Raw genomic sequence first — 25625 nt, forward strand, 5'->3', positions numbered from 1 at the left:
GCGTCCGCAGGTAGGATGGCGGCCTCGGCGGCGCGATGAAAGCGGCGCACCTAAGAAACCGGCTGAGCTCCGAGCGCCCGTCCCGGCCGCCACCTCGACTTTTTTGCCTCTGCCCGGCGACAGCCAGGCCCGGCCAGAGCCGAGGAGCGCCAGGCGGGGTCCAGCTCGCCTCGGGAAGGGCCAGCCGCGGAGCGTCCCGTCCCTGGCGCGGCGAAGGCGAAGGCGAAGGCGGCTTTCCAAGGACGGAGGGACGCTCGCCCGGGAGGAAGGGCGGAAAGGGCCGGCGGCTCCCCGCCACCTGGGGCACGGCGGCGCGAGCCCCGGGGCGCCCGTCCGGGGAGGAGGCGGGCGGCGGCCGCCCTGGCGCAGGGCAGAGGCGCGCGAGCGAAGCGGCCCCGGAGCCCGAGCGCTCGGCCGGGACGCTCCGCGGCTGCCGCGGCGGGCGCTGCTCGGAGCTGTCGGGCGCGCCGAGGGTCCTGCGGGAGAACGGGGCGGGGGCTGGCAGGCGGGGAGGGCCGCCCCCCCCGAGGCAGACCTGGCGCTGCAGAGCTGACCCGGCCCCGCCGCGGAAGGGCCCGCCGAGGCGGTGGCGGTGGCGGCGGCGGCGGCGGCAGCGGCAGCAGCAGCAGCAGCGCCCAGTGGGTAGCGCCGCCCTGAAGACGGGCGACGGGGACGTTGCATCCCCTCCTGCCGGACTCTCGGCGGAGACCCTTCGTTCTGCTCTCCTTCCGCCTTTTCTTCCGTGATGCTCGGAGCGGTGAGGAATCAAACGGTTATACAACACAGCCTGTCTTCAAAAACACACTGGATCGCTTTGGTACCGCTGCTGAAAGCGCAGATGATGCCTTTCAGAGATCTCGGAGAATCAGGGAATCCTTGGGTCGGAGGTCCCAGGCGGAGGTCCTCTCGTCCAGGGTTCCTCCACCTGGGCGACTTGAAGATGGGTGGACTTCAACTCCCAGAATGCTGGCTGGGGAATTCTAGGAGTTGAAGTCCACCCATCTTCAAGTCGCCACGGTGGAGGAACCCTGCTCTAGTCCACCCCCGCCAGGGCAGGAATCCCCGGGCCACCCCAGACACGTGGCTCCCCCACCTCATCTGGAAGACCTCCCAGGGCCGGAGCCTGCGTGGCTTCAGAGCCCTCAGTCAGGAAATTCCGCCTCAGTCCAAGTCTGGATCTCTCACTGTCAACCCTCCAGCCATCGATCCCATCAGAAGCCTAAATTCTACCGGTGTGATTGGGCAACAGTACAATTCCAAAAACAAACAACACAAAAGGGATTAAATTCATTTTTATTTTTTTTTTATTGTGATGATGACGACGACGATGATGGAAGTCTATAAGATGGCCACAGATTACTTTTTTAATAAGATCACACGACACGCCCCATTTTTTCCCCAACACGTTACAGGAGCAGGTCCACCCGCCAAGATGTCCTCGGCCCTGTGCAAACCTTACAGACGGCGCCTGAACCGTGCAGAGATGTCGACGCAACGCCCTGGGACTTTTCCTCCGTTGATGGGGATGCTGGAAAGAGGGAACCGGAGTGGGCTGACCCCCCGTTACATACACGTCAAAAGCCACAGGACACAAGACACATTTGCACACAGCACCAACGTATTTCCCCACGCAACAGGCGCTCATTTCTTGCAACATTAAAAAACCCACACGGGTAATGGGAAGTCGCCCTGCACAGCTTTCGCGCAAGGTTGGCGCTCCAGGCTTTCTTTTCCAAGGGACTTCCGCAAAACAGCCCCCGCCCACCCGCCGCCGTCTTGCTCCATGCTAATAATTGTTTTCTTGACAGACAAGGTTGCAATAAAGAAGGAAAAAGAGCAAGGGAGGGGGATCATTCATATTTTACTAAATAACAAATATTTAAAACAGCAACATCATTATACTAAATATCTATTCTGAATTATAACAAAAATAATACTTGCAGTTTATAAACTCAGACAAAACAAACCCGCCACTTTTGTGTATAAAATAATACAGCCGACTGGAACTGTGCTAAGGAATAAAAAGGAACACAAGACACACACATATTCTGAGTCTCGAAAGTGCTTTATCCTGCAAATCCACTGCAGCAACATTTTAATATTTTATTTTAGTCAAGTTATATTAGTTAGGAGCGGTAAATCAAACAGGAGTTATCCTTGCCTAAATAAAATACACGCACGGATACAGATAGAGATAGCTAGATATAAAATGCCCTCATCAAGGGTTCTACCGGTTCTTTTCAACCCCGCGCGAGGAGAACGAGAAGGAACAGCCACCTTTGCCAGCTGCCGCCCCAGGAGCGTCTGCAAGTATGGTCCAAAAAGTCAAGATGGCAACTGGCCGAGCATCGCCTGCATTGCCGGACGCCCTCCTGACTTTTTGACCGTGGGTTGCCCCCTCTGCTTTCGGGAAAGCCCTCCCCAGCCTGTGGACGGCCTGGCAGCTGGAGGAGCCGCATTGCATTCTCACAGCAGCGGCAACACGAGAGGCCTCGCAACACCCTGCTGGGAGACGCTCCTGCGCACAACGCCCTGGAAGAGCTGGCGGGCCCTCCAGCAAACGCCGCTGGGCTCCTATCCTATCGCGCCTCCCCACCTCCTTGGCATCTCCTGAGGGAGGGGCCGGATGGGCCCAGATGCTTTTGCACGTGGGGAAGCCCCGAAGGTAAAAAGCCAACCCCAAAGCTAATTTGAAGGAACATCCAAACCAACCTGGGAGGAAAACATTGATGTCCTATTCTAGCTTTGTTCCACACAACCTAAAGCAGGACCAAGCGTATCAATGTGGACTCAGCAGGCAGGGCCATGGTTAATTTCCAACAGGCAAGTGAAGATGCCAACACCTCTGCCCCCTCCCCAACTTGTGGCTTTGACTTGCGTGGGGGGGAGGGAGGTGTTGAGCGACGCATTTGAGTCTTGCCAATGTTTCTCTCCGGAGCGAAACAAGCATTCCGAGCGCCAGACGGAGCTGTGATGGCTGGCTGGGGAATTCTGGGAGTTGAAGTCCACCCATCTTAAAGCTGCGAAGGTTGGGAAACCCTGCCTTAGATCAAGAGCAGCCACATTGCTACGCTGTTCCCAGGCACTGTACAGAAGGCTTCTGCAGAAGAATTTCCCGCACGATGGCACTTAAACTACTACCACGGCTGATCGTGACTCCTCTGGGTTTTAACGTTGCTTTGAATGTCAGAGAGTTTGCTGAGAAATCAGGGCCATATTGGACAGTGAAACCCTTCAGTGCCACGCTGCAGGCAGGGAGATAAAGACTCCCGCTGCAGATCTGCACCCTCAATTTCTTCTCCTCCTTTGCTGGCCAGGACTCTACTGACCAAGAGCAACTACACTCTGGCCTTCTCCAATCTAGGGCCCTCCAGATGTGAGATTTCCCATGGGCCTTGGCAGCCAGGGATTCTGGGAGCTGGAGGACCCCAGGTTGGGGAAGCGGACAAGGACAATGAAGAGAAAAGAAGGAAGGGCCTGCCACTGAGAAGAGCCCCCAGATGCAACGGCCATGAATGGCACGGTTTGAGAAACACAAGAAACATGTTGGCTCAGACATCAACTAGAGATTCTCTGAAAGCTTGCTCCCAGTAAGCAAGTTGTGAACAAAAGCCACACTGGGTCTGCTCCCTTTCCCCCACACCATCGCTCTACTAGCCCCCACTAGGGGCTGATGGAGACTCAACGCCCAGAATCATGCCCAGCTGATCCACCAGTAAAATGACTTACAGAACAGCCGAACCATTTGGCATTTGATCAGGCACTGATCAGCAAGAACTAAGCCGTGCCTCTGGGCTCCCCGAGGCAAGCTGCAGACCAGCTCTGCTCATACAAAGGACTGGTTCTCTTTTGATTAACAGAAAGTATCGCTGGAATAGTCTTCCCTTCTTCATGACAGTCCGAGAGGGAAACCAGAACACTTCATAACAAACAGGTGGATCAAGGGATCAATCCTGACCATTTTTTAAAAAAGTCAACCCGTTAACGTCAGTAGCCACCCTTCTGAATTACAATTGCAGCCCCTCTGAAGCCAAGCTCTTTCCAGGAGATGCCTCCAATGGGAGGCCTCCATGGCTGTTCCATCCCCTGTGCAACCTCTTGCTCCGTAAAGGGGTATTTACTAGGAGAAAGGAGGAAGATAAGGAGGAGAGGAGAAGAAGAGGTCTGAACCCTCATGAATGCATAAGAACAAGGCAGGACGACAAGGCTGCAGTCCCTCAGAATCAAGTCTGAAAGGTGCACATTTTCATCCACCTGTTTGTAATTACCGGCTGTTTTTCTTTTCCCTTATTCTGTGTTTCTACAGAGGAAATGGGAATGTCTGGACATGGCTTGTCTCTCACCCGTTAAGGAAGCCCAAAGGCCTAGGACAACGTGAACCCAGGTCTGAGCATGCAAAATGCAGGCTGGTTTTACGTCAGTCTGCACACGCCCTCCTGAGCGCCACCAGTAACCAAATAAAAAGTCTGGAGTACACTTCGAGCAGGGCTGTGAGTGTCACTGGGGCTTGCGGATCGCAGGAGAAAAGGCGTCCTGGTCCTGGACCAGGCCACAGTTTGACAGTTTCTAGGACAGCTTTCCCAGGCTGCTGGGGATGACAAGCTCGAGGGCCACAGCCAGCATCCTGTCTGGGAAGGCTTGCAGCCCAACCCCGCTGGCCGGGGCAGCAGTGCCCAGCCAGGGGCTCCAGGCTGTGGCTCTGAGTGGATTGATTCCTTCTTGAACCACTCCTGGCCAAGGAAGAACTTCTGGTCTTGGGACTGAGAACATGGCCTGGAACACCGAGAAGGGTTCTGAGCTTCCCCAGCAAGAAAGCCCAAGGCCTGACTCAGAGGACACCGGGGGGGGGGGCGGGGGGGGACACAAGGAAAGCAAGAAAGCAGCAGCTGGCAGCCTCAAAGGACCTTCTCTGACCATGGCCCAGCTCTGGTCTCCTCAGACTCAGCAAGGAAGATGGTGCTGGGCTCTGGAAGTGATGGCCATTTGGGGCCCTGGAGAAGACAACCCCAGAACCTTCTCACCTACCAAGCACAGAAGCTCAGAATCCACAGCCCAACTCTCCCTCCTTCCACTTCTTTATTTTTCTAACCAGGCTAGAGAAGCCACAGCCAAAGATTGCATCTTGGTAACTTCAGGAGGACAAGTTGTGGTAGCTGCACATACTCCAGAGCCACCCCAAAGCCTTGCAAAATAGGCGTCAAGATCTCTGGCTGAGCCTTCTGCCTTCACGAAAATGTGCAGCTTCCTCAGCCATTTTTCTGATAACCCCCCCACATGGGTTTTAAACCTGCCCTCCAAGCATGAATGCAGGGAGAGGCCCTCCCACCCCACATGCCACAAGCGCACACGGCTGATTTGTTCCCAGGCCCGCTCGGGGATTCCCTCGGCCATTTTTAATAGCAGACAAAAACAGTCCCCAAATACTGTGGGATGTCACTGCCTGATTAACACTTGAAAGTAAGTGTATATACACACATACATACGCTGATTATGGTCAAGACAATTCTCCTCTCATTGGTGTTCAAAAAAATAAAACAGAATCCATCTAGGGGAAATCTGTTCTTCCCCCTCCCAGTAAAACACCACCACAGTTTTTGGCGTATTCGCTGGAGAAGGCTTTGCCGAATATGTTCCACCAAAGTTAGCACGTCTCCAACAGTGGCGGCTTTAGCTTTTTCCTTTCCATTCTCCATTCTGTTCTCTTCAACCTCCCCAGCCAAGAGAAGCATTTGGCCTACACTGTGGCACCTAGCATGGCCTCTCTCTCTGTCAAGATTTCATTCTGATTTGAATCAAGTCCAAAAAATTTGACCTTGAGTCCATCGACCGGGTGGACCACAGGCACAAGCGTCATCTGAGGAAAAGTCCTGGTGGCCAATTCAAATCGGCTTGTGCTAGCCAACTCAACGGCTAGCACCTTGAGGAACAGCTTGGCAAGATGTTTGCCAAGACAGGTCCGTACACCTCCACCGAAGGGGAGGTAATGGAACCGGCCATCTTTGTCTTCGTTGCGGCCCTGTCCAAAGCGATCGGGGTCAAACACATCCACGTCTTTGAAGACAGGAGCTGTGTCATGAGTATCACGGATGCTGTACATGATGCTCCATCCTTTGGGAATCTGGAAGCCCTGTAGAAAAATGAGGAAGACTATCAGAGGGACACAGAGATATAAAGAGCCCCTCCAAACGTTCAAGACACATCAGGGCTACACTAGAGCACTGCTACAGAAGAGCCTGGTTTAGCTGAACCCAAGTCCTGGAAAATATGAGATGTCCCATGTACATAGACCATCAGATGTGTGGGGCAACAGAAACAGAACATGTTTTGGACAAACCCAGATCCCATCGCGCAGACTCTCTAAGCAGGATGGAGGACACGGTGGAGTTCTCCTTGCATCCCTGCAGCACGGGAGATGGAGGCCTAGCACATTTAGAAGGTCTCCAGCCAGTATCGGGCGCCCAGGCTCAGGCATCTCACTGACAGTAACTGGGGGGCTGGGCCAGGCCCAGGAAGGCCAAACCACGGGTTCCCCCCTGCATGCTGAAGAAGGGCTGAAGAAACCATCTGGCAGAAACCACCTGGCCTGAAAATCTGGTCCTAATTTGGGGGAAAATGAGGGGAACGAGGGTGACCCCCAAATGAGGGTGCAGCAATTGGCAGAGCCATACATGCCACAGAGACCTTGCAACGATATGGAGGCACTTGCCGTTGTACCAGCTTTGGCTCAAGGCCTCTGTGAAACTGCAGGGGTGACAGGTCTGGAGAAAAATAAGCCCTGGCTGAAAAACCAACTTCCAGGCCCTCCAAAACACCAGAGTTCCCCATCAGGACGTATTTTCTCCTACCAGTTGCGGCTCTAGCCTCGTTCTAGTGAAAAGAACACACACAGGCAAATTTTGAGGTAGTCCAACTGCAGGAAAACCACTGCTGGTTGAAATTTATCTGGCCATCCCAGCATGCAGGAATCTAGAGATTCTCAGTTACAACTGAATTGCCTAGAAATGCAACCAACACAGCGAACCCCTAAGTTTGCTGAGGACGGGGAGAGAAGAAGAGTGGGCTCCATGCCTTATCTTTCAAAACAGGCTGCACTATGAAGTTGTGTCATGACATGGCAGAGCATTCTCACTGGACCAAGTCCATGGAAAGGAAAGGAGAGCAGATGGGAACTTGACCACCTAAAGGCAAGTGTGTGAGTAAACAGCTACATCACCTTCTGTGATTGCTAAACAAGTATCATCGAAAGAGGATCTCCTTGGATGTGAGGAAAGGAGAAGCCTGCCCCAGAGTATCTCCCATCTGCTGGTCCCATTCAGAAGGGTATGAACCCAGCCCTTGATCCTTGAGTAAGTCTACAGACTGGAACAGCCAAGCCACGAGATTTGTTTTGCTAGTTGAAAATTCCATCTGCTCTCCGTGAGTCAGCCACATGTCATCCAAACATCTGGATCTAACCCTCACTTCTCTTATCCAAATTTAGATTTTTGGCTTCCACAATAATGCATCTGCAGCCCCCAAATCCTGATGCCTCAGAGAACTCAGGCTTTCAGGAAGGGGTCCTTCTAAGCCCACCTCTAAGGTTTTTTTGACGGGGGGAGGTCCAATGGAGAGACAGCAGCCCTTGATCCTGACACGAGAAGGGCTGTTTCCACAATGAAGAGCGCTCGTAAGAAACTCCGCGTTCTGTACATTTACAGACGGTATTTAAAATATCATTTACAAGCACCATTCATTGAATCATTTTCATTTTTGCATATAGGAGCATCTTTAATGGAAAATGATTAACAAGCCCCAGAAACGGACGTTACTAGACATAAGAGCAAGATGTAATCTGGCCCAAACGGCACAGCCCACCACCAGCGCTCTGGGAGAGGCCAGGCACAGCAGCTCAGCCTTCGGATCCTCTGGAGCCCTCTGGAGCTGCCCAGGGTTGTCAAAGGTCTCAAACTTTTCAATCTGTTTCCTGTTTGGGGGGGTTGATGGTGGGCCAGAGACAAACCCCTTCCATCCCCCCAAACTCCCCTAGACCCTCAGAAATGGTACAAAATTGTTGGCTTGGGACTAACATCCTACTGTTTGCCTCCCAGAGACCGCCTGCTCCCGTTCCCGCCCTGAAAAAACCATTTCGCACAAATCTGACCATTTTGCCACCAAATTTCAGCATCGCAACTCCAGGTGCTGGGGGTCACATGCTGCCCCCTCTGCACTGGGAGAGCTCTCCCCCAGTTCACATGCAGCCAGAAGCTTCCTTCCTCCGAGGGGGGGGCTCCAGGCAAGGTCCTGGTACTCACATCCAGCTCAAAGGTCTGCAGCACCGTCCGGTAGCCCCCTGAAATGGGGGTGAAGAGCCGGAGCACCTCCTTGATGACACAGTCCAGGTAGTGGAGACTGCCAATGGTCTCCAGCCGAAGAGCCCCCTCGCAGAGGCAGCCGTTGTGCAGGATCCCCTTGCTCCTCAGCTCTTCGCGGAGCTTCTCCAGGACCGCCGGATGCCGCAGGAGCTGCATGACCAGAGAGGTGCTGGCGCTTGCTGTGGTGGCGTAGGCAGCGAAGATCAGCTCAAGGGTGCCGTCCTAGGAGCCAGAGAGAGGCTGCGTGAGCCGGGGCAGACTAGCTGGCCCCGGGGAGAGCGAGGCTCAGTGCCCTGCCTGGTCCACAGGGGCAGGTTTATCAGACGCCATTCGAGGACGGGAATCATCTTTTCTCTCCTCTAAAGCTCCTGGCCTGGCAACTTGAGCTAAACTGGTTTGAGCTTTCCTCAAGGCCCCTGTGGAGGTTATGCTGACGTGCATTCGGTTTCATTTCGGCCGAGGCCCAACTGCCCCAAACCCCCCGCCCCATGCATTTCCTTCCCTCCCAACCTGCAGCCAGAGCCAGCCTCATCCCCGGCCGTGCTGAGCGGAAAGGGGGCGTCAAGCGCTCCCGGTGGCAGCAGAGGGAGCAGCGTCTGCCAGGGGCCTCGGCTGGGGCCGTACCTTCAGCTCCTGCATGGTCAGCTCCTTGCCGTGCTCCTTGCCACTTTCTATCAGGATGTCCAGCGCGTCCAGATAGTCCTTGCCCTGGGGGCTCTGCAGCTTTTCCCGGATGGCTTTTTCTAAGCCCTTCTGCAAAATCTCCCTAGCACGGATCCCCTACAAAAGGGGGGGAAGGACCACATCGTTTCCAGGCAGCCCCCTTCTTGGAGAACACCCCGCCCCAACCCATACCCTCCAGCGGTTTTGAAACTGAATGTCCCAGAATCCCCAGCCACATCTGCAGGGCTCTGGGGAGCCATAAATCTGTTGTGTGTGGAACCCCCTAAATCACCTGGACTGCAGGAATCGAAAGGCCCCGCCTGATTCCCCCCGCCAGGATCCACCAGGAAGTGCCCAAAGGAAGCTGCCTCCCCCCCCGCCGTGGGACGCCCACGCTGAGCAGTGGCGGCGGCAGAGAGAGGCCTCGCCGTCCCCTTCTTTTAGCAACAGCCAGCACAGGCGGTGCATCTGGGGTTCTGCCCTCCCGTGACGGAGGCACTCCTTACCCGGCGGTAGCCACTGAAGGGCAGGTCCACAGGCAAGGAGAAGACGTTCTCCACAAACTGCTGGTAGACTTCAAACAGCCGGGTGAGCTCCTCGTCTGGGATTCGGAATCCCAGGAGGACGCGGATAGCCATGTGGAAAGTGAGCTTCTGGGCTTCATGATAGACGTTGATGGGGTCGGGGTTCCTGCCCCAGACTCGCAAGGTGTCTTGGATCACCAGCTGAATCTTTGGGAGGTAACTTTCCAAGGCTTCATGGCTGAATATTTTCGAGAACACCTGAGAAACAGACCAGAGAGAGGACTGGGTTAAAGAGAAAGAGGTTTTCTGCGCGTGACTAGAGATGCTGTTCGTGTGCACGGGTTGCACGAGCTCCTCCAAGACTCACCCACCCACCAAGGCCCAGAAGGGGACACGCAAAGCTTCCGAGGGATCCACGGAGCAGTGAGACTTCCCCGCCAGGCATTCTCACAATTCTTCGCTTGGCCATGGGGTTTTCAGCCTCTGCAGAACACAGCCTCGTGGTCTGGGTTTAGTGGTCCCACAGATCCAGCCACTGTGGCCTACACAACATGGTTTATGCCTTATGTGTAAACCAGGATTATTACAGCATCAGTTTGACAATTCAGAGGGTGATGCTCTAACCAGGGCAGACTTCATTTCTGTCCCTGAGCTGGGTGTCAACATTGGTCCCCGGCATTCATGGCACTGAACTGATCTGCCTCTTTCGGCCTTACTGACGAAAGGGGAACCAGAGGGGCCGGCTGGCAGGGTTGCTGTGGCCAAACATCTGACAAAGCTCTAGAAAAGCTGGCTAGACAAGGCTATTCCCCTGGTCATCGGGGCAGATGTCTTCCCCTTGCATACCTTCCCTGAACCGACCAGGGCAAGCAAACAGCTGCTTATGGCGTCCAGATGTCTGGGAAGCAAGAAGGGATCCAGGGATGACCAGCTGCACACAGTCCGAGACTTCATCCCTGTGAGTGCCCAGGCAGCATCTGGGCTCCCGATTGTGCAGCCCTGCCTCTTGGCACAGGGAGCCTTGGACCGCCCGCCTCCTCCTTTGCCAACGTAAACTGCCAGGGGGGCCTTGCTAGCAGGGACGGGTGGCACGTCCAAGTAGTAGCATCTCGGACCAGCCAGGAGGGCTGGTGTCGCTCCTGCCTGCCAAGGAGAGCTTCTGGGCTGACAGCCTGCCCTGCCCGCTCCCCCTCCCAGGGGCCAGGCGGAAAAAGAGTGTTTGCTTACTTTTTATTAACGTACACGTGCGCAGCCGTGCCCCAGCCCCCTCCCTCCCCCCCCCGGCTCCAGCAGCAGGGAGCACGCGCCAAGGTAAAGGTCAGATGGGACGATGGGACTTCTGCTGACATCCGGCTCATGTCGAGGCGGGCGAGGGGATGAATTCGGGAAGGCAAAGGGAGCCCCGCGCTCCGCACTCTGCCCGTGGAAGGCAGCCCAACCGGCGAGCAAGGGCTCCAGCGGGTAACCTCCCAAGCTGTAAATGTGAGAATTACACACACACACAGGGCCTGCGTGCAAAACGTTCCTTTCCTGGATGCCGCCCTGCATTTCTAATGCACGGCGCCTTTCGCACAAGGTTTGTTTAGTCAAATAACAGCCCCGACTTTTAATGGCCTCGGCATTAACAATGGCTGCTTCACAAGGTGGCCAGAGCCCAGCGCCGCAATCCAGAGGCAGGCTGGGGGCGCAGCTGCCCAGGCCGCCTTCAGACAGACCAGCAAGATGAGGAGCAGGACCTGGCGAGCAGATGGGCCCCCCCAGGTCTTTGCATTCTGCAGGAAGCAGTGCGGAGTGACGCTGCAACGGTCCTGGAGGAGAACTCCTTAGCCAAGTCGACGAAGCCCTGCCTGCCTGCCTGCCTGCCTGCCTGCCTGCCTGCCTGCCTGCCTGCCTGCCAAGCAGACCATGGTGACTGGAGCAACCCTTCCTGGATCCAGGGCAGCTCTGAAATGGCCCGGACGGACCGGACTGCCTCTGACAAAGCACCTCAGAGCTACCTTCTTCATCCTCCGGGGACGCCTATTCAGAGGCATCCAGGACAAAGATTAACCCTGACCTGGCTGTGCCCAGCCACAGGCCCACCGTTCAAGAGCAGCGTTCGACTTACAGCCTTGGAGTGAATGTAAGGTAGCCTCTGCTCACGCACAGGATGCCGCTTTCCCATTGCCTGCCAGCTCTGGCATGCAGGCAAGGGGTCCGAGGGCGAAATGTGGGTGTGTCTCATCTTGGAGAGCATCAACGACCACGCTTCAACAGCAGGGGAAAAGGCAGCCAATTCAGTGAGCCTTTTGGACTCAGGAGAGCAGTAATCTCTGAGGATCCACGGATCCACAGATTGCCCCTGCTCTCCTCTGCCTACAGACTGCTTTCAGTAGGGGAGCAGCCCTCTGCCTTTCGGCTTCGTGCACCCCGAATGGGAGGGAAACCGGGAACTGGAGGCCCCGTGATCGTGGGGGCGCTGGCCCCCCGGGCCCAGTGGAAATGGCTCCTGGGCCCCCAGGCTGCGTCTGTTGTCCCCAGACGAAAAAAGCTAACCAGACAAGAAGCTCCATCACGCACCAGGTCGGGCAGGGGTGCCCACGGGACGTGGCCTCAAAGTCAAGAGGCAGCCACGACAAGCTCTGCCTGTTTTTTGTGTGCCTTGCGCCATCATGGCTGCCGTCTTGACTTTGAGCCGCACCCCGCGAGCACCCTGAGGCCAGGGCAACTGGGAGGCTGGAGCCTCGCTTTCCCTAGGAGAGGGGACCTCTTTGCCCGCCGGGCTGAGACCCTACTGAAATGGATTGTTCTTCAGATATTGAGCTCCCCCAAGTTCGGTAATGCAGCTCTAAGTTCACCAGGTGTGCTAAAAGGCAAATGAGGCGATGAGTATGATTTTTGTGTAGATTTCTAAAGAATGCAGAATTAGGAAAAGTTAAACCTATCAGTGCAAGTCTGTTCGATGGGCCTGGTCTGGAAGGAGAGGGAGCCAAGCACCCTGTGCGCCCCCCCCCCCAAATTAGCAGCCGGACTTTTCTCCTGCAACGTTTGGGTTACCTTTGACCTCCACGATCCGAGTCATGCTCGGGTGCCCCAGAGCCCCAGGAAGGTGCTCCTGAGGGCTTTTTCCGGGGGCCTTATGGCAGGAGACCAGAGGGATGGGGGAAACCTTTGAGCTTCATACACTCTGAACCTCTCTCCTCCCTCCCCTTCCGCTCCCTTCGCGAAGGAGGCAGCGACCATTTCACGGTCCCAGAGCCACCTGGGGGCAGCAGGCAAAAGAGGGGCCCTGCAGAGGGATCAGGTGTGGAGCGCCACTGCCAGGGACAGCCAGGAAGCTGGGTACCCCCAAGTCATTGGCAGCCTGGCCCAGCCCTCCTGCAGCCTCTCCGCAGGGCACTTGCCCCCCACCACAGAAACCAGGACAGCCGCCAGGTCAGCAGTGCTTCTAGTGTCCCCAGCCTGTGCCCAGGGAAGACCCCCCCAACCTTCCTAACACTTGACCGCCATGGCAGGGGGGACAGGCCAACCAGCCCATTAGCCAGGGGTCGTCCAGGGATCAAGGAAAGGTGCGCCCCCAACACACGCCAACTCTCCCTAGACACCTTCCCCGCCCAGCAGCCTCCCCAAGTCGCTCCTCGCGGGAGACTTAGCACACTCTCCCGGGCATCCCCAGCCAGTGGGCTCGGCTGCGCATAGAGGCCGGGCATCCCCGGCGGCCTCCGGTCCCATACAAACATGGGCTCCGTGGTCTGAGGCGGCAAGGCAGGAGCCTCCTCTCGTGGCAGAGCCCAGCAGCAGGGAGAAAGGGCCGCCCAAAGGAGGGATCCCAGCCAGGCACTTCCGCTGCGGCGCAGAGGCGCTGCCCAGCCCACCCTCCAGCCTCTGGCTGCCCTCCACCCTCAGGCAAGCGCCCGGCTGGAGTGGGACCGGGCGGGCAGGCTCTGGGCTCCGAAGCTGCATCCGGGGCCGCCCGTCTCTGTGCCGCCCGCTTCGAGGGGGCGACCAAGGCCCGGCACCTCCCCGCCTGGCTTCCCCGAAAGAAACCCCGCAGCCGAGTGGCGGCGGGCGCCCTGCGCCCTCTAGCGAGCCCCCTGCACTCGACGGCTGCCCAGCTGGAGGCAGCACGCGGCGCCTGCAAAACATTCCTCCTGCTCCCTGCCCGGAGCACTCGGCCGGGAGACGCCGCCGCCGCCCCGCTGCCCGAGCTGCGCTCCGCTGCAAGAAACGGGGGGGGGGTGACCCCGGGAGGTCTCTGTCCCTGAAGCCCCTCCCTCTTTGCAGACAGGCGGGGGGCAGAGCACAGGGGGGAATGTTTCGCGGGCTGCATTGAGGAAGGGGTGCCGGGCTGGCAATTTAAACTCTGGAAGAAGGAGACCCATCCCGTCCCGTCCCGTCCCATCCGAAAAGGACCCGGGGGAGAGTTTCGAGGACGGTGCTGCATTGGACCCACAATACATTCACTTTGCTCAGGCTGCCAGGGGGGTTGCGGTCCCGGGTCTCCCACCGCCAGCTTGTCCCCGTTTCAGCAGTTGCTTGCCCTGAAGCCAGCCTCTGTAGGGGGAGGAAGCCGCAGCAGCCACCACTCCCTCCAGGGCTGTCCAAGGTGCTTCACTCTCCAAGCGGCTAGACCTCATGATCTGAGACACTCAGGAAGGGAGAGAAGCTGCCCGGGTACCCCAGCTTCCCACACAGCTTCTCAGAGGCTGGCACTTGCTCCCCAGGACCACCTGCAGGGTTGCCAACAGCTCTCTGGGGACCATCAGGGCAGACAACAGGGCACCCAAGGATGGAAAGGGGGGCCTAATTAGGGGCTTCCTAGTTTTAACTGTCTGACAGCTGAGACGCACCGTTCAAAAGTTGAAAAAGAAACGGGTGTGTGCGCCTACATTTTTGGATTTCATGTTAGAATTATGTTAAGAACTCCTCAACCAAGCTGGCAGAGTCAGGCTTCACTGTTGCCAGCTCATCCGTGATGTCTCTTCCACATGTTGAGCTTGGCTGTATGATCTACCTCCTGATGGGGGCGGGAGGAGGTCTGGGTGCAAAAGAGGAAAAGCAGGCAGATCCCAGCGGGGAAAGGACAGGACCCGCCAGCAAGTCCGGGTGGTGCAACAGCGCACTCCCGCTCGCTGAGTGGCAACGGTGCCAGCGTCGCCATCCCCTTTTGAGTCTGGCTGCCTGAATGTGGCCCAGCAGGAGCAGCAGCAAGAGGAGGAACGCTCCCCCCACCCCATGCCTTGGGAGAGAGGAGCAGCAGAGGCTGGACTACCCTTCCCCAGAAGCCAGACTGCCTGACCGGAAGGGCCTCTCCCCGAGCACCAAAACGCTTCTGACCACCACCTTCTGCTCTCTGGGGAAAGTCTCCTAAATCTGCTCAAATCGTGGTGAGCAAAGGGGGAGAGGTGCACCCACCACCCCCTGGTAGCAAGTTCATGCCAGGTAGAGACAGAACAACTCCAACTCCCCCCAGCCTGGAATGAAAACCGGATATTTCGAGCTTTGCGTCTGTCCTCGAGCAGAACATTCCTGCTCCGCCGTCTGGCCCGGCGGATGCGCAGAGCACGCCAGGTATGCGCGGCCCTGAGCCTTCGCTGGAGGCCTCGGAGCCCCAATTGGGTTTGGCTTTTTCTGGGGGGGAAGAAGAAGAAAGGGAAAAGCTCCTCTTGGCCCGGGCAGACGGTGAATTTCCCAGTCCAGACTGGCACCAAGCAAATCACCTCCTCGAGTGGCCGGATGCAGCCAACTTAAAATGATTCAGTCCAGCTCCACGCGACCATCGCAAAGGGAAGGTTGTCAAGTGGGACACCAAACAAAAGTCAACACAAGCCCCGCTTGCAGCATCAGAGAACAACCCCCAAACTGCAATTTCTTTGACGCCCAAGGGTGAATCCAGGGTTAGCAGCTGGGCTGAGACCAGGCACTTTTCATCCACTGCTCAGTCGGCCTTGGATCACTGATCACACAAAGACCAACTGAGCTGCCACTGCTGGTGGGCAGGGCTGGCGAGGGAAAGCGAAACCGGTGTGGCCCCCGGGAAATGCGAGTTTGCGTAAGACGGCAACCTCTTACTCCAGAGCAAGCCCACAACTGGCAACCCGCAGAACATGAGCCAGGGTTGTGATGCTGCGGCAAAAAGGCGCCTGTCATTCTAGGATGTATTAGCCCACCACCCCTGATTCAGGAGACCACAATGCTGACCAGAAAAACATGTTAATTACTTGGAGAGGGTTTCGAAGAGAGCTGAGAGGATGGTGAAACTGCTCGATACAAGTAGTTCTTGGTTAACGACGGTAATTGGGACAGAATTTTCATCGCTAAGCCATGTGGTCATAAAGGGCGATATCATGTGACCGCATCGCTTAGCGACAGAAAACCCAGCAGTCCCCATTGCCATCATTAACTGAGGACCCACCCCAATCCAAGCCATTCTTGGCTTGGTCACTCCCAGCCCCAAGCCTTGGTTCTTCCAAAGCAAGGGACTGCCTCCTCTTGAACTCCCCCTCACCCATCTGCCCCCCCATCTCTGCCCTTTTGGCCACTGTGCACAGTGGCACTCCTTGACAACGGTGGCAGTGCCAGCGCTGGGGCTGAAGGAGAGGCTCGAGGCCTTCAGTAGTTTCAGCCGGTCGCTGCCACCTCCAAGCCTCTACTTCAGCCCCAGCACTGCCACTGCTGCCATTGTCAAGGAGTGCCACCGTGCAGAGCAGCCAAAAGGGCAGAGATGGGGGGCAGATGGGTGAGGGGAGTTGAAGCACTCCTGTAGTCGTAAGTGTGGGTGGGCTGCCAAGCGCCCAAATTTTGATCATGTGACCATGGTGGCGCTGCAACATCCATAACTTCAGGGACCGGGCATAAGTACGATTCATTCCGTGAAGCCTTAACTTCAAACATCACTGAACGAATGGTTGTAATGTGAGGACTACCTGCACTGGCATTCTGTGGATCATCTTACTGCTTTCTGTGTGTGTCCCAACCAGTCTGTCACATGCCACAGATCAGCACCATCTCAGCAGGACACACCGATAAGAGTCTCATGAGCTTTTGCCTTTTAATGAGATGTTGGCTGCAGAAGATGCTACCAGACAGCCTCAGATTTTTGGCTTTCACAGACTAAGGCGTCTCCCAACTCAGCTTGAGATGATCCCACATTCTAGGGCGAAAAGGCTTCCTCCACTTCCTGCGATGCTCAGCATAAGAGCAAGAGAACACCACTCGTCCCAGAGCCCCCAGGTTTATTTGGGGGTGGAGGGGCAGAGCGCAGCCCCATCTTTGTCCATGCCGGCCTTGTGCCTCAGCCAAACATGTAGCCAAACCGCCTCTCCCACCAGCAACCCTGCGCGCGAGCTGCGAGCTGGGCAACAGACTGGCCGAGGCAATGAGACGAGGGACGGTTCTTCCAAACACCCTCGGAGAAGGGAGGGCCTCGGCTCTGCATAAATCCCACCGCCATGGGTTCGAATCTGAGGAGAGTGCTTCGACCCGTCTCTCCGGGCACAGCGCCCTCCCCAGTCCAGGCGAGTTCTGAGCCGTGTTCACCCAGCAGCAGAACCTCCCTTCCCTTCCCTTCCCTTCCCTTCCCTTCCCTTCCCTTCCCTTCCCTTCCCTTCCCTTCCCTTCCCTTCCCTTCCCTTCCCTTCCCTTCCCTTCCCTTCCCTTCCCTTCCCTTCCCTTCCTCCTAAGCCTCTGGCCCTGACTGTTGCTCAAGACGCCTCACTTGATGGTTCGCTGGTCTTGCAAATCTGATTTGTGCCTGGATCTTTGGCTCACGGGGCAGCCCCTGCAACAAGAATGCCTCTCTCTCGGTTCTGGCAGGTCCAGGGGAACAGGGAGCAGAGTCAGGGCCGGGAGCCGGGTGACGCTGGAGAAGGAAGACCCCTCTGCCACACGCACCCCCACCCCCACCCCCAAAAAGGCCTTCTTCTGCTCCTGCTTTGCACTATGCGAGTGGGGGGCAGGCATTTTTCAGGCAAGGCTCGTGGGTACAACACTGACAGTGCTGCCTGCAGAACAGAGCTGGACCAAGAGGGGAAGACCTGACCGGCTTCACGAGCACTGCAGCTTTCTGGAAAAGGAAAGAGCTTGCTGTTGGCAAGGGCAGAGGAAGGTGCCCGGCTCCCCTTGGCAGAGGGTATTCAAGCACAGGCTGCAGAGAGACCTGCCAGCGACAATGGAAGCGGGATGCCTGTGTGGCATGGGTTGGACTACGTGCCTTTCTGTCCCTAAGGGTCCGGGACAGCTGAGGAGCTGGCCCGCTGGAGAGGGCACGCTTCCTCTCGGCTGCTCCAAGCAGGATTGCTTGCAGGGGGCTGAGCGCATCACTTTCATGTTCGCTCCCATTCGTTTTCAAGCGGATGGTTTTATTCTGCCTCATTTTCCCAGCGTTTTTCACATTACGAGGGGAAAATCAGCACCACATTTTGCATACTCTTCTGTGCACATGTCTTTCTCTGCGCCCTTTTTCTATCTTTTGGCAACTACGTTCTTCTACAGACTTTGGCCTAAAACATGCATTTGTGCACACTTGTTTCTTCAATATGAAGAAAGATGTGGCTGCGTTCCTGGGGTTGGGTCGGATGGAGCCTGTGAAGGGCTTGCATTTCTCTTGTGGGTCTGCTGATTTTAAGTTCGCTGTCCAGAGTCACTTGTTTGAGATGGGTGGCCATATAAATCCAAGCTTAGAACCTGCTTCTAGCCATATTACCGGAATCTGGAAAGTTCTGGCTTGTCCTCTGGTTTCTTGATCGGTCAGGAAGACCGATTTCGGCCGGATCGTACCTCTTTCTATAAAATGCCCATCCGTCGTTCAGCACTAGAACCGGGGCATGGAAACGGCAGGGAAGCTGCTGCCAGCTACGCAGGAGGGGAGAGCTATGTAAGGGGGGTGGCTGCAGGAAGACCCCGCTGGGCAGCTGAGGCAGGTAAGCCAAATCCACCCTCTGCATTAATTATTCCAAGAAACCTTTTAGCGGTAAGCTTCCGTTCGCTTCCCCTCTGCTTCTGCATCCAGCGGGGGCAAGAAGCAGTGCAGAGTGGCACCAAAGACCGGGTGCCCCCTTCCCTTGATCCCATGGCACCTGTGCAGGACTGTGCCCCCGTGGGCTTCTCATGGGGGCTGGAAGGGGTGCCCCCATCTCCAAACTGCTTGGCCAAGGAGGGAGCCGTTCCAGCCTCGGGCACAGACGCCTGGCCGCAGGAAACGCTCCTGCCCCAGAAATCAAGCGACGCCACCAGTCAGGAACATGGTGGAGCAGCCCATCCCTGCCCTGCAGTGCTTCCAAGAGGGGACCCATGCCTGCTAGGAGACCCCCCCCCATACGCATGGGGCTAAACACTACCTGAGCATGAGAAACCACGACGGCAGACTCCCATCACAGCCTGGGCCCAAGCCGGGGGACCCAGTGAGGCCTCCCCCTGGACCAGGCCCCCGTAAGAAGCCCACGAGCCTAGGTGGAGTGCCACCTTGGACCAGCCCACAAGGCTCAAGCTAAGTGTGCGGTGAGAGCCCCGTTCAAGTCCCCTGACAGCCCCAGACGCACCAGGGTTGAGTTGGGCCAACCCTCCTGCCCAGCTCAGCCTCACCGGCCGCCTGTTGTGGGAGGCAATGAAGAAAGAGCCCATGGAAGGCAGGATATGCCTCCACCAGATCAAAGAAGCCCACGGGACAGAAACCCAAAAACTGCGCGCTGCGGACGGGTATTTGGTCTCCCCACTCCCCTTCTCCTGGCCTGGCCTCACCCAGCTTGGTTTGTGTGCCAGGGATGCTGCCCCGGGGAGGGGGGGGCGGAATCCAAGAGGTCCTTCTGCAGCTCTCTGGAAGAGGGGGTCAAGGCCCACTGGGGTCACTGGAGAGGTTGCGCAACAGACTGGGCTGGCACCCTGGGGTGCCGATCAGGAAAAGGGCAGGCCATGGCGCAGGAAGGGCCCCAGGGCTGCTGTAGGGTTATTGTTTCTGTAGCTGCTCCACCAACAGCCCAGAACCAGAACTGGCCCGCTCTAGACCCCAGCCTGTTACTTTCCACAAGGAAAGGGTCAAACGCTGATCCTCTGGGGCTGCCTCCGGTTCCCCAAGAGGCAAGAACCGACTCTAGGCCGGGGGCCGGGGGCCCCTTGCTGGAACTTGTACCCTCTGGGGCAGGGTCTCATTCAAAGACTGTGGGCTGATGGGGGGGTCTATGGAAGCCGCAAATCCTTAGGTGTGGCTTGGCTAGGATCCAAGATAGCTTCCATAACACCCCCAACCACATTTCAGGGTGGGGGGGGACAGGGCAGAGGTTAGTTTGGAAAAGGAGATCTGAGGTCCCTGGTCTGAACCCTCCACGCTCCACGGCTCCCTTCCCCTCATCAGCAGACCTGCTGCTTCCAGGAGATGGGGGCAGGCTAGATGGAAGACCCCCTCACCCCAGCTTTCAAAGGTCTCTGTCCCCTTCACCAGCCCTGGAGATCCCCCCCTTCACCCCGCTCCCTGCGCACGCATTCCCAGGATCCCCCTCTGGTTCACACAGCTTGTGGCTGAGCTAGGTGGGGGCTACTGACTCATTCCAGAGGGGTCGTTTCCACGGGCATTCCCTCAGCTTGGCAGCGTTCACCGTCCTAAACGCCCCTCGTATAGAAAAGGCAGGGAACGCTGTCAGGCAACGTCGAGGGTCCTGCGATTCTAGACGTGGGGACGAGCCCTTCCAACTCTCTCCCGGCACAGCCCCCCCTCCAAAATCCAACCAAGGGAGGCGGCGCTCAGCCGCGGGCCGTTGCCCTTTTAAGCCGGCGCGGTGGCGCGTCGGGGCACTTGCCGGGTTACCAGAGTTCAACCTGCGCACGTGCCGCCGGCGAGGCCGAGGCGAAGCCAGGCGCCTGGGCGGCCGGAGCGCGCGGCGGGGAGGTCCTCCTGCGTCGGAAGGCGCGGCCGGCCGCAGCCCCCGCGCAGCGCCGCGGCCTCGAGGTCCCCGCCGGGACGGGACGGGACGGGACAGGCCCGCCGCGGGCTCCCCCCGCCCCCAACCCGGCGGCGCCCGAGGGAAGGCCCTCCGCGCACGCCCAAAGCGCCCCCCAGCCGCGGACCGCACGCCCGTCCGCCGCCGCCCGGGGCCCCCGGCGCGGCGCGAGACGGCTCCCGCGTCGGCCCAGCGCCTCCGCGGCCACGCCAGCGCCGCCAGCCGGGCATCGCGAGCCGGCGCGGCCCCGGCGCATCGCCGCTTTAAATTCCTCAAAGGCGCAGCCTTCCGCGCCGAGGCCAGCGGGGAAGAGCCAGCCGGCCGCCCCCTCAAGAGCAGACGGACGTCCGCCCGCCCGCCCGCCCGCCCCCTTTGCCGCGTCCCGCCGGCGCGGGCGGGAGGAAGCGCGCTCTGCGGGCGCTCAGAGGCACCGGCGCAGCCCGTCTGGAGCGCCCGCGGCCCGGGACGCAGTCCGCGCGTGCTCGCCCGCGGCGCGGCCCTTACCTTCCGCTTGTGCCGGTGGACGTCGCCGATGGAGTTGGCCACGGTGTTGGGGCCCAGGAGCAGGCGGGTGCTGCGCGGCCACTCGGTGCTGACCAGGCTGTGCTCGCCCATGAGGATCTTGCGCACGTTCTCGGCCCCCGTCACGCGGATCAGGGGCCGGCCCAGCAAGTGGGTCTTGAAGACGTTGCCGTACTTCTCCCTCCGCGAGGACTGGAAGCCGGAGCCCTGCAAGAGGACGCGCGGCCCGCTCAGGCTGGCAGCTCCTCCCCGCCGGCCGGGGCGCCGCGAGCCGGGCGGGCGGCGGCGGCGGCGGCGGCTTTCCAGGACCCTCCCCCCCCGCCCGCTGCAGCCCCAAAGCCGGGGAAGCGGGGCGCCGGGCGCGGAGCTGGGGCCGCCGGCGCAGCCCGCAAGCCACGCCCAGGCGCGGGGCGCCGGCGGAGGCGAGGCGGAGGGGTCCGCGCGGCCGCCTTGCCCGCGCCTGGCCGAGGCCCCCGGGAGGCAGGTCGCTCCGGAGCTGCTGCCTCCCTCGGCGGCCGGGAGCCGCACCGCGGCCGCAAGGCGTGAGCGCGCCGGCAGGCTGCGGAAGCGACCCAGCCCCAGCTCGCCGGGGGGGCGCTGGAGACGAGCCTTCCCTGCGCGCCCAGCGGGCGGCTCTTGGCCGCTTCTGACCCGGCAGGTCCACGTGTTCACACGCACGCAGATGGGTGGGCTCGGGGACTGGTGTCGAGAAAGCAGAAACGGGGAAGGAAAGGGAGCGCCGGCCTCGGGCGTAAGCCTGGCGCGTTGGACACCGGCGTCTGTTCCTGAACGCTGCGCGACTTTGGGCGGATCGGATTGCTCGGGCCGCCTCGCGCGGGCCAGAGACGCTCGGAACGGCAGGCGTGGGAGCGTCCCGAGCCGCGCGTTCGTTACTCCCGCGAGGAGGCAGACGCCGCTGGGCGGCTTGGGGCGGGGGGCCCCGCCGAGCCTGAGCCTGAGCCCCGCCAGCGCTTCTGGGAGGCGGAGGAAGGAGACCCTGCCTCGCCTCGCAGACGAGGATGAGTCCGCTAGTGCCCGGGGCTGGGTTCACACGCGCTGGCGCCATTAAAAGGAAGGGTGGTAGCTTCTGAGTCGGAGGCTTGCGGGCATCCGTGGGCCGGATGATGGTGGGTTAGGGTTAGGGTTTGAGCACAAGTTACTGAACCCAGGAAGAGAGTTTGTTAGCCCGAACTCGGAGTTTAGCGGGTTGTGTGAATCCAGCCAAGGCTTAAAATGGGCAAACGGATCGCTAGTTCTTTCCGGACGGAGGGAGGACTGATTTTCATTCCTATCAAGAAGAGCCTCTGGTACCCAGCCTAGCCCGGCGCACAGTTGGGGCGCGCGCGCGCACGAAAACAAACACATTGTGTTGTTACGCCAGGCATTCCGAACCAACCAGCGATCCCGGCGGCGGTGGCTCCCCTGGGCCGCGTGTGCTCAAGCGGAGGCTGGGTCGCCATCTCGGGGGGGGGGGGGATTCCTCCGCTGCCGGGGGTCGGCCTCAGCGCCGCTGTCCAAATTGCAAGCGGTTCTGGGGCCGGGGCCGCGGCAGAATCCGAATCGGGCCCTCAGGTGCTTCCAGGATGTGAATAGCGGGTGCCCCTCAACAGACATTCCCGGGGGGGGGCATCTTTCTGCTTTGCTGCATCGGAGGCAACAGAGTCTCCCCACTCCCTTCGCACTTACGCGGCGTCACAAAACGGGGAGGTCCCCTAAGGCCATCAGGACCACCCCTGCACCCAAGCTGATAGGCGCCTCTCAACCCCTGACGCTGAACATTTCGGGGGGAGGCACAAAACGTCTTTTCCGCCCGGGCGGAGGGGAGGAGAGCGCAGCCCCCAAGAGAGGCTGCCGGGCCTGGAACCCTCCGGCAAGGGCAGGCTCCAGAGACGGCTTGGGCCTCCAGGGACCCGGGATGAAGGGATTCGGTTTCGGAGGGCGGCCGAGGCAGCCCCTCCGCCTCCCCCGGGCGCCCTGAGCTGCCCTTTCCACGGAGGACAAATCGCCACGTGAACCCGCTCCAGGTGTCCTCGCCAAGCGCGGGACGAGATCGGGGCGCTTACTCACTTCCCCGGTTGTGGCCAGGTCCACGGGAAGGGGGGAGCCTAAAAGCAGCCCGAGGGAAAGGCGGCACCTGAACCTCCCGCGGGGCCCTCCTCCCCACCTCGGGATCCACGTTTGGGAGAAACCGCCCCGATGCTACTGCGTCTTCAAAGTCGAGCAGGCGCCCCGCTTTCCCGGCACGGGCTCTGCGAGAGGCAGAGCCTTGGGGTCGGGCCGGGGCCGGGGCCGGGGCCGGGGGGGGGGCTTTTAAAAAAACAAAACATAAGCACAGTTGTGAAGTTCAGATATCCAGGTGACCCGGTGCCTTGATCTGCGTAAATATAATTAAAAGTGCTTTTAGTGGCATTAATAAAGGGTTATTTGTGCAACATTTCCATCCTTGTACAAAGGGCACCTTTATGTGGGAAGGGTTTTTGGCGGAGTCCAATTTATCCTTTTTTCTTTTTTCTTTTTTTTTTTTTTTGTATTTTTAGCCCTAGACTTTGCTTGGACGGAGCCTTGAGGAAAAGGGAGAGCCCCTTTCTCGGCCCCCCTGTAAAAAATCTGATAAATTTCTTTTTAAAATAGTCCTATTGAGGGACGGCTCTTAACTCTTTGGATGCTGGTGGGAAGAACCTTCGCCAGACTTGGGGAGGGGGTCCTTCTGCCTCCTGGAGACAGCATTCACTCGGGGGGGGGGGCTGCAGAGGATAAAAGGCTAACCCTTCCTCCGCCCTGAGGAACAGGCTTTCGGGTTTCACTCGGCTTCGTAATCGGGCGACGGGGAGGGGGTGGAATTCGAATCCCTCGCGAGCCTGCAGGCCGCCTTGCTCCCGACCGACCGTTCGGCTGTAGTCGCGCGGGGGGGGGGGATTAGCGGTCCTGGAACAAGACCGACGGAGGGGGGAGAGCCGCCCGCAGGGGCGGAAAGACTCGAGGATTCCCCGCCAGGCTCCGAGGCGCGGCTGGCGGCTGCGCTGCTTGGCGCAAACCGCCGTGGGCTGGACCCCCCGAGAGAGGGGCGGCCTTTCTGCTCCGGCGGCGGCGGCGGAAGGAGCGCTGGGCTCGTGCGGAAGTTGGGCGGCCGAGAGGGAATCCCGCGCTGAGCTCTGCGCGCGGGCGGGGCGGCGGGGAAGGGAAGGCGCGGGCGATGAAAGGCGGCGGATCATTGCACGCCTCCGCCTGCCCTCGTCCGCCTTACCTGTTGGATGGAGTCTGAAAGGGGCGAGCCGCCCCCCCGCTCCGGCCCGCCGGGCCACTGGAAGGAGCAGAGTCCCCGCCAGCAGCGGAGACGCCGAGGCGAGGGCGGGCCCCGACGCCGCTTCCCTCCTTGCAGAGCTGCAGGCCGGCAGCAGCCGAGAACGCCGCCGGCGCCTCCTTCCCCGCCAGGATCGCCCCAGCTCTGGGCCGGGGCGGCCCGGCCCGGCCCGGCCCGACGCGCTCCGCAGCAGCCCTCGGCCGCCGGCCCAGCCCGCGCTCCTCCCGGTGGGGCGCCGGCAGCGCCTTACCTGCAGCAGCCAGTGGAAGGTCTCGCCGACCAGCGGGAAGCCCATGGTGCCCTCGGGGATGGGCAGCTTGCAGCTCTTGTCGCGCGTGGCGGCCCAGCGCAGCTGCCAGAGCTGCTGCGAGACGGCCAGGAGCAGCGTCAGCGAGGCCAGGCAGGCGGCGGCGGTCGCCAGCGCCGAGAGCAGCTCGAAGCCGCCGAAGAGCATCTTGCGCGCCCGGGGCCGGCGGACGGGGCCGGACCGCAGCCGTCGGCAGCGCTGGGCGGGAGGTCGGCCGGCTCCGGCTCCGGCTCCGGCTCCTGCGCACAGACGCGGCCGGGCCGGGGAGGCGAGCGAGACGTGTGCGCCGCTTGCGCGCTGCCCACCGAAGCACCGGGCTTATCGGCGGAGCGGCGGGCAGCCCTCCCCGCTTAGGCGAAGCCAGAGGAGGATCGGCCTGGCGGCAGCGGCAGAACACCGAATCCCTCCGAAGGCAGCGCGCTCGGATCTCCGCCCGCTGGCTGTGGCTGCCGCGCTGCCGCCGAGAGGCGCGGCGCCGAGAGCTCCGCGGAAAGTGGAGCTGGAGGCAGGCTCTGCGCCCAGTGGGGTCCGGTGAGCCCGGGGCGGGAGGCTCCGCGGGTCCGGCGCCTTCGGGGTTCGCTGGCGAGCCGCGGCAGCCGAGCGAGGCGCAGAAGGCAGCGAGAGCGGCCGCGGAACTGCAGCGGGCTCCTGCGGTCGCGCCGTCCAACTTGAGCGGCTGCCTGGAGCGCCTCTGCTGGGAGGGGGCGGGCCGGCTGGGGGAGGGAGCTCCGTTTCCACGGCGCCGTCGGAGGAGGAGTCGCCGCGCTCCGCGCCAGTTTGCGGGGATCAGCCCAGGCGGGTGCTTATATAGAGGCGGCGCGGCCGGTGCTCGGCCGGCGGTCGTCCCCTCCTCCCCTCCCCTTCGAGGCGGGGGCGGAGGCGGCGGGGGGCGAGGCCGGGCCGGGCGCTGGAGCGTGCCAGCGCTGCTTGCGGGCCGCCGGCAGCCCCTCGCTTCCTCCGTCGACTCGCTGCGCTCTGTGGGGAGGCGGCTCACCTAAGGCCGGCTGCGCGTCACCTGGCCGCCGCCGGCGGAGGGAGGCAGAAACC

The 25625-nt window shown here is 59.9% G+C and overlaps 1 protein-coding gene across 1 annotated transcript; it reads right to left on the minus strand.

Annotated features, from left to right (window-relative positions):
- Nucleotides 1-1282: 1282 nt before the first annotated feature.
- On the minus strand, nucleotides 1283-25367 carry CYP26B1 (cytochrome P450 family 26 subfamily B member 1). Its single transcript, XM_088128724.1, has 6 exons — nucleotides 24522-25367; nucleotides 20953-21177; nucleotides 9521-9796; nucleotides 8976-9131; nucleotides 8292-8573; nucleotides 1283-6127 (listed from the first exon to the last, which is right to left on the minus strand). The coding sequence occupies exons 1-6, from the start codon at nucleotides 24723-24725 to the stop codon at nucleotides 5735-5737; spliced, it is 1536 nt and encodes a 511-aa protein (XP_087984850.1). The 5' UTR covers nucleotides 24726-25367; the 3' UTR covers nucleotides 1283-5734.
- Nucleotides 25368-25625: the final 258 nt, after the last annotated feature.

The sequence above is a fragment of the Python bivittatus genome, unplaced genomic scaffold, assembly GCF_059951505.1.
Source record: "Python bivittatus isolate LINGU-HERP-01145 unplaced genomic scaffold, Pbiv_v1 ctg000740_np1212, whole genome shotgun sequence".
Classification (NCBI taxonomy): domain Eukaryota; kingdom Metazoa; phylum Chordata; class Lepidosauria; order Squamata; family Pythonidae; genus Python; species Python bivittatus.

Excerpts from the sequence above, each read along its gene's own strand:
- CYP26B1 (XM_088128724.1), bottom strand. The coding sequence starts at position 24,725 with ATGCTCTTCGGCGGCTTCGAGCTGCTCTCGGCGCTGGCGACCGCCGCC. Across the intron at positions 21,178-24,521 it reads CCTTCCACTGGCTGCTGCAG|GGCTCCGGCTTCCAGTCCTC; the intron begins GTAAGGCGCTGC and ends GTCCTCTTGCAG. Across the intron at positions 9,132-9,520 it reads CCTTCAGTGGCTACCGCCGG|GGGATCCGTGCTAGGGAGAT; the intron begins GTAAGGAGTGCC and ends CCCCTTTTGTAG.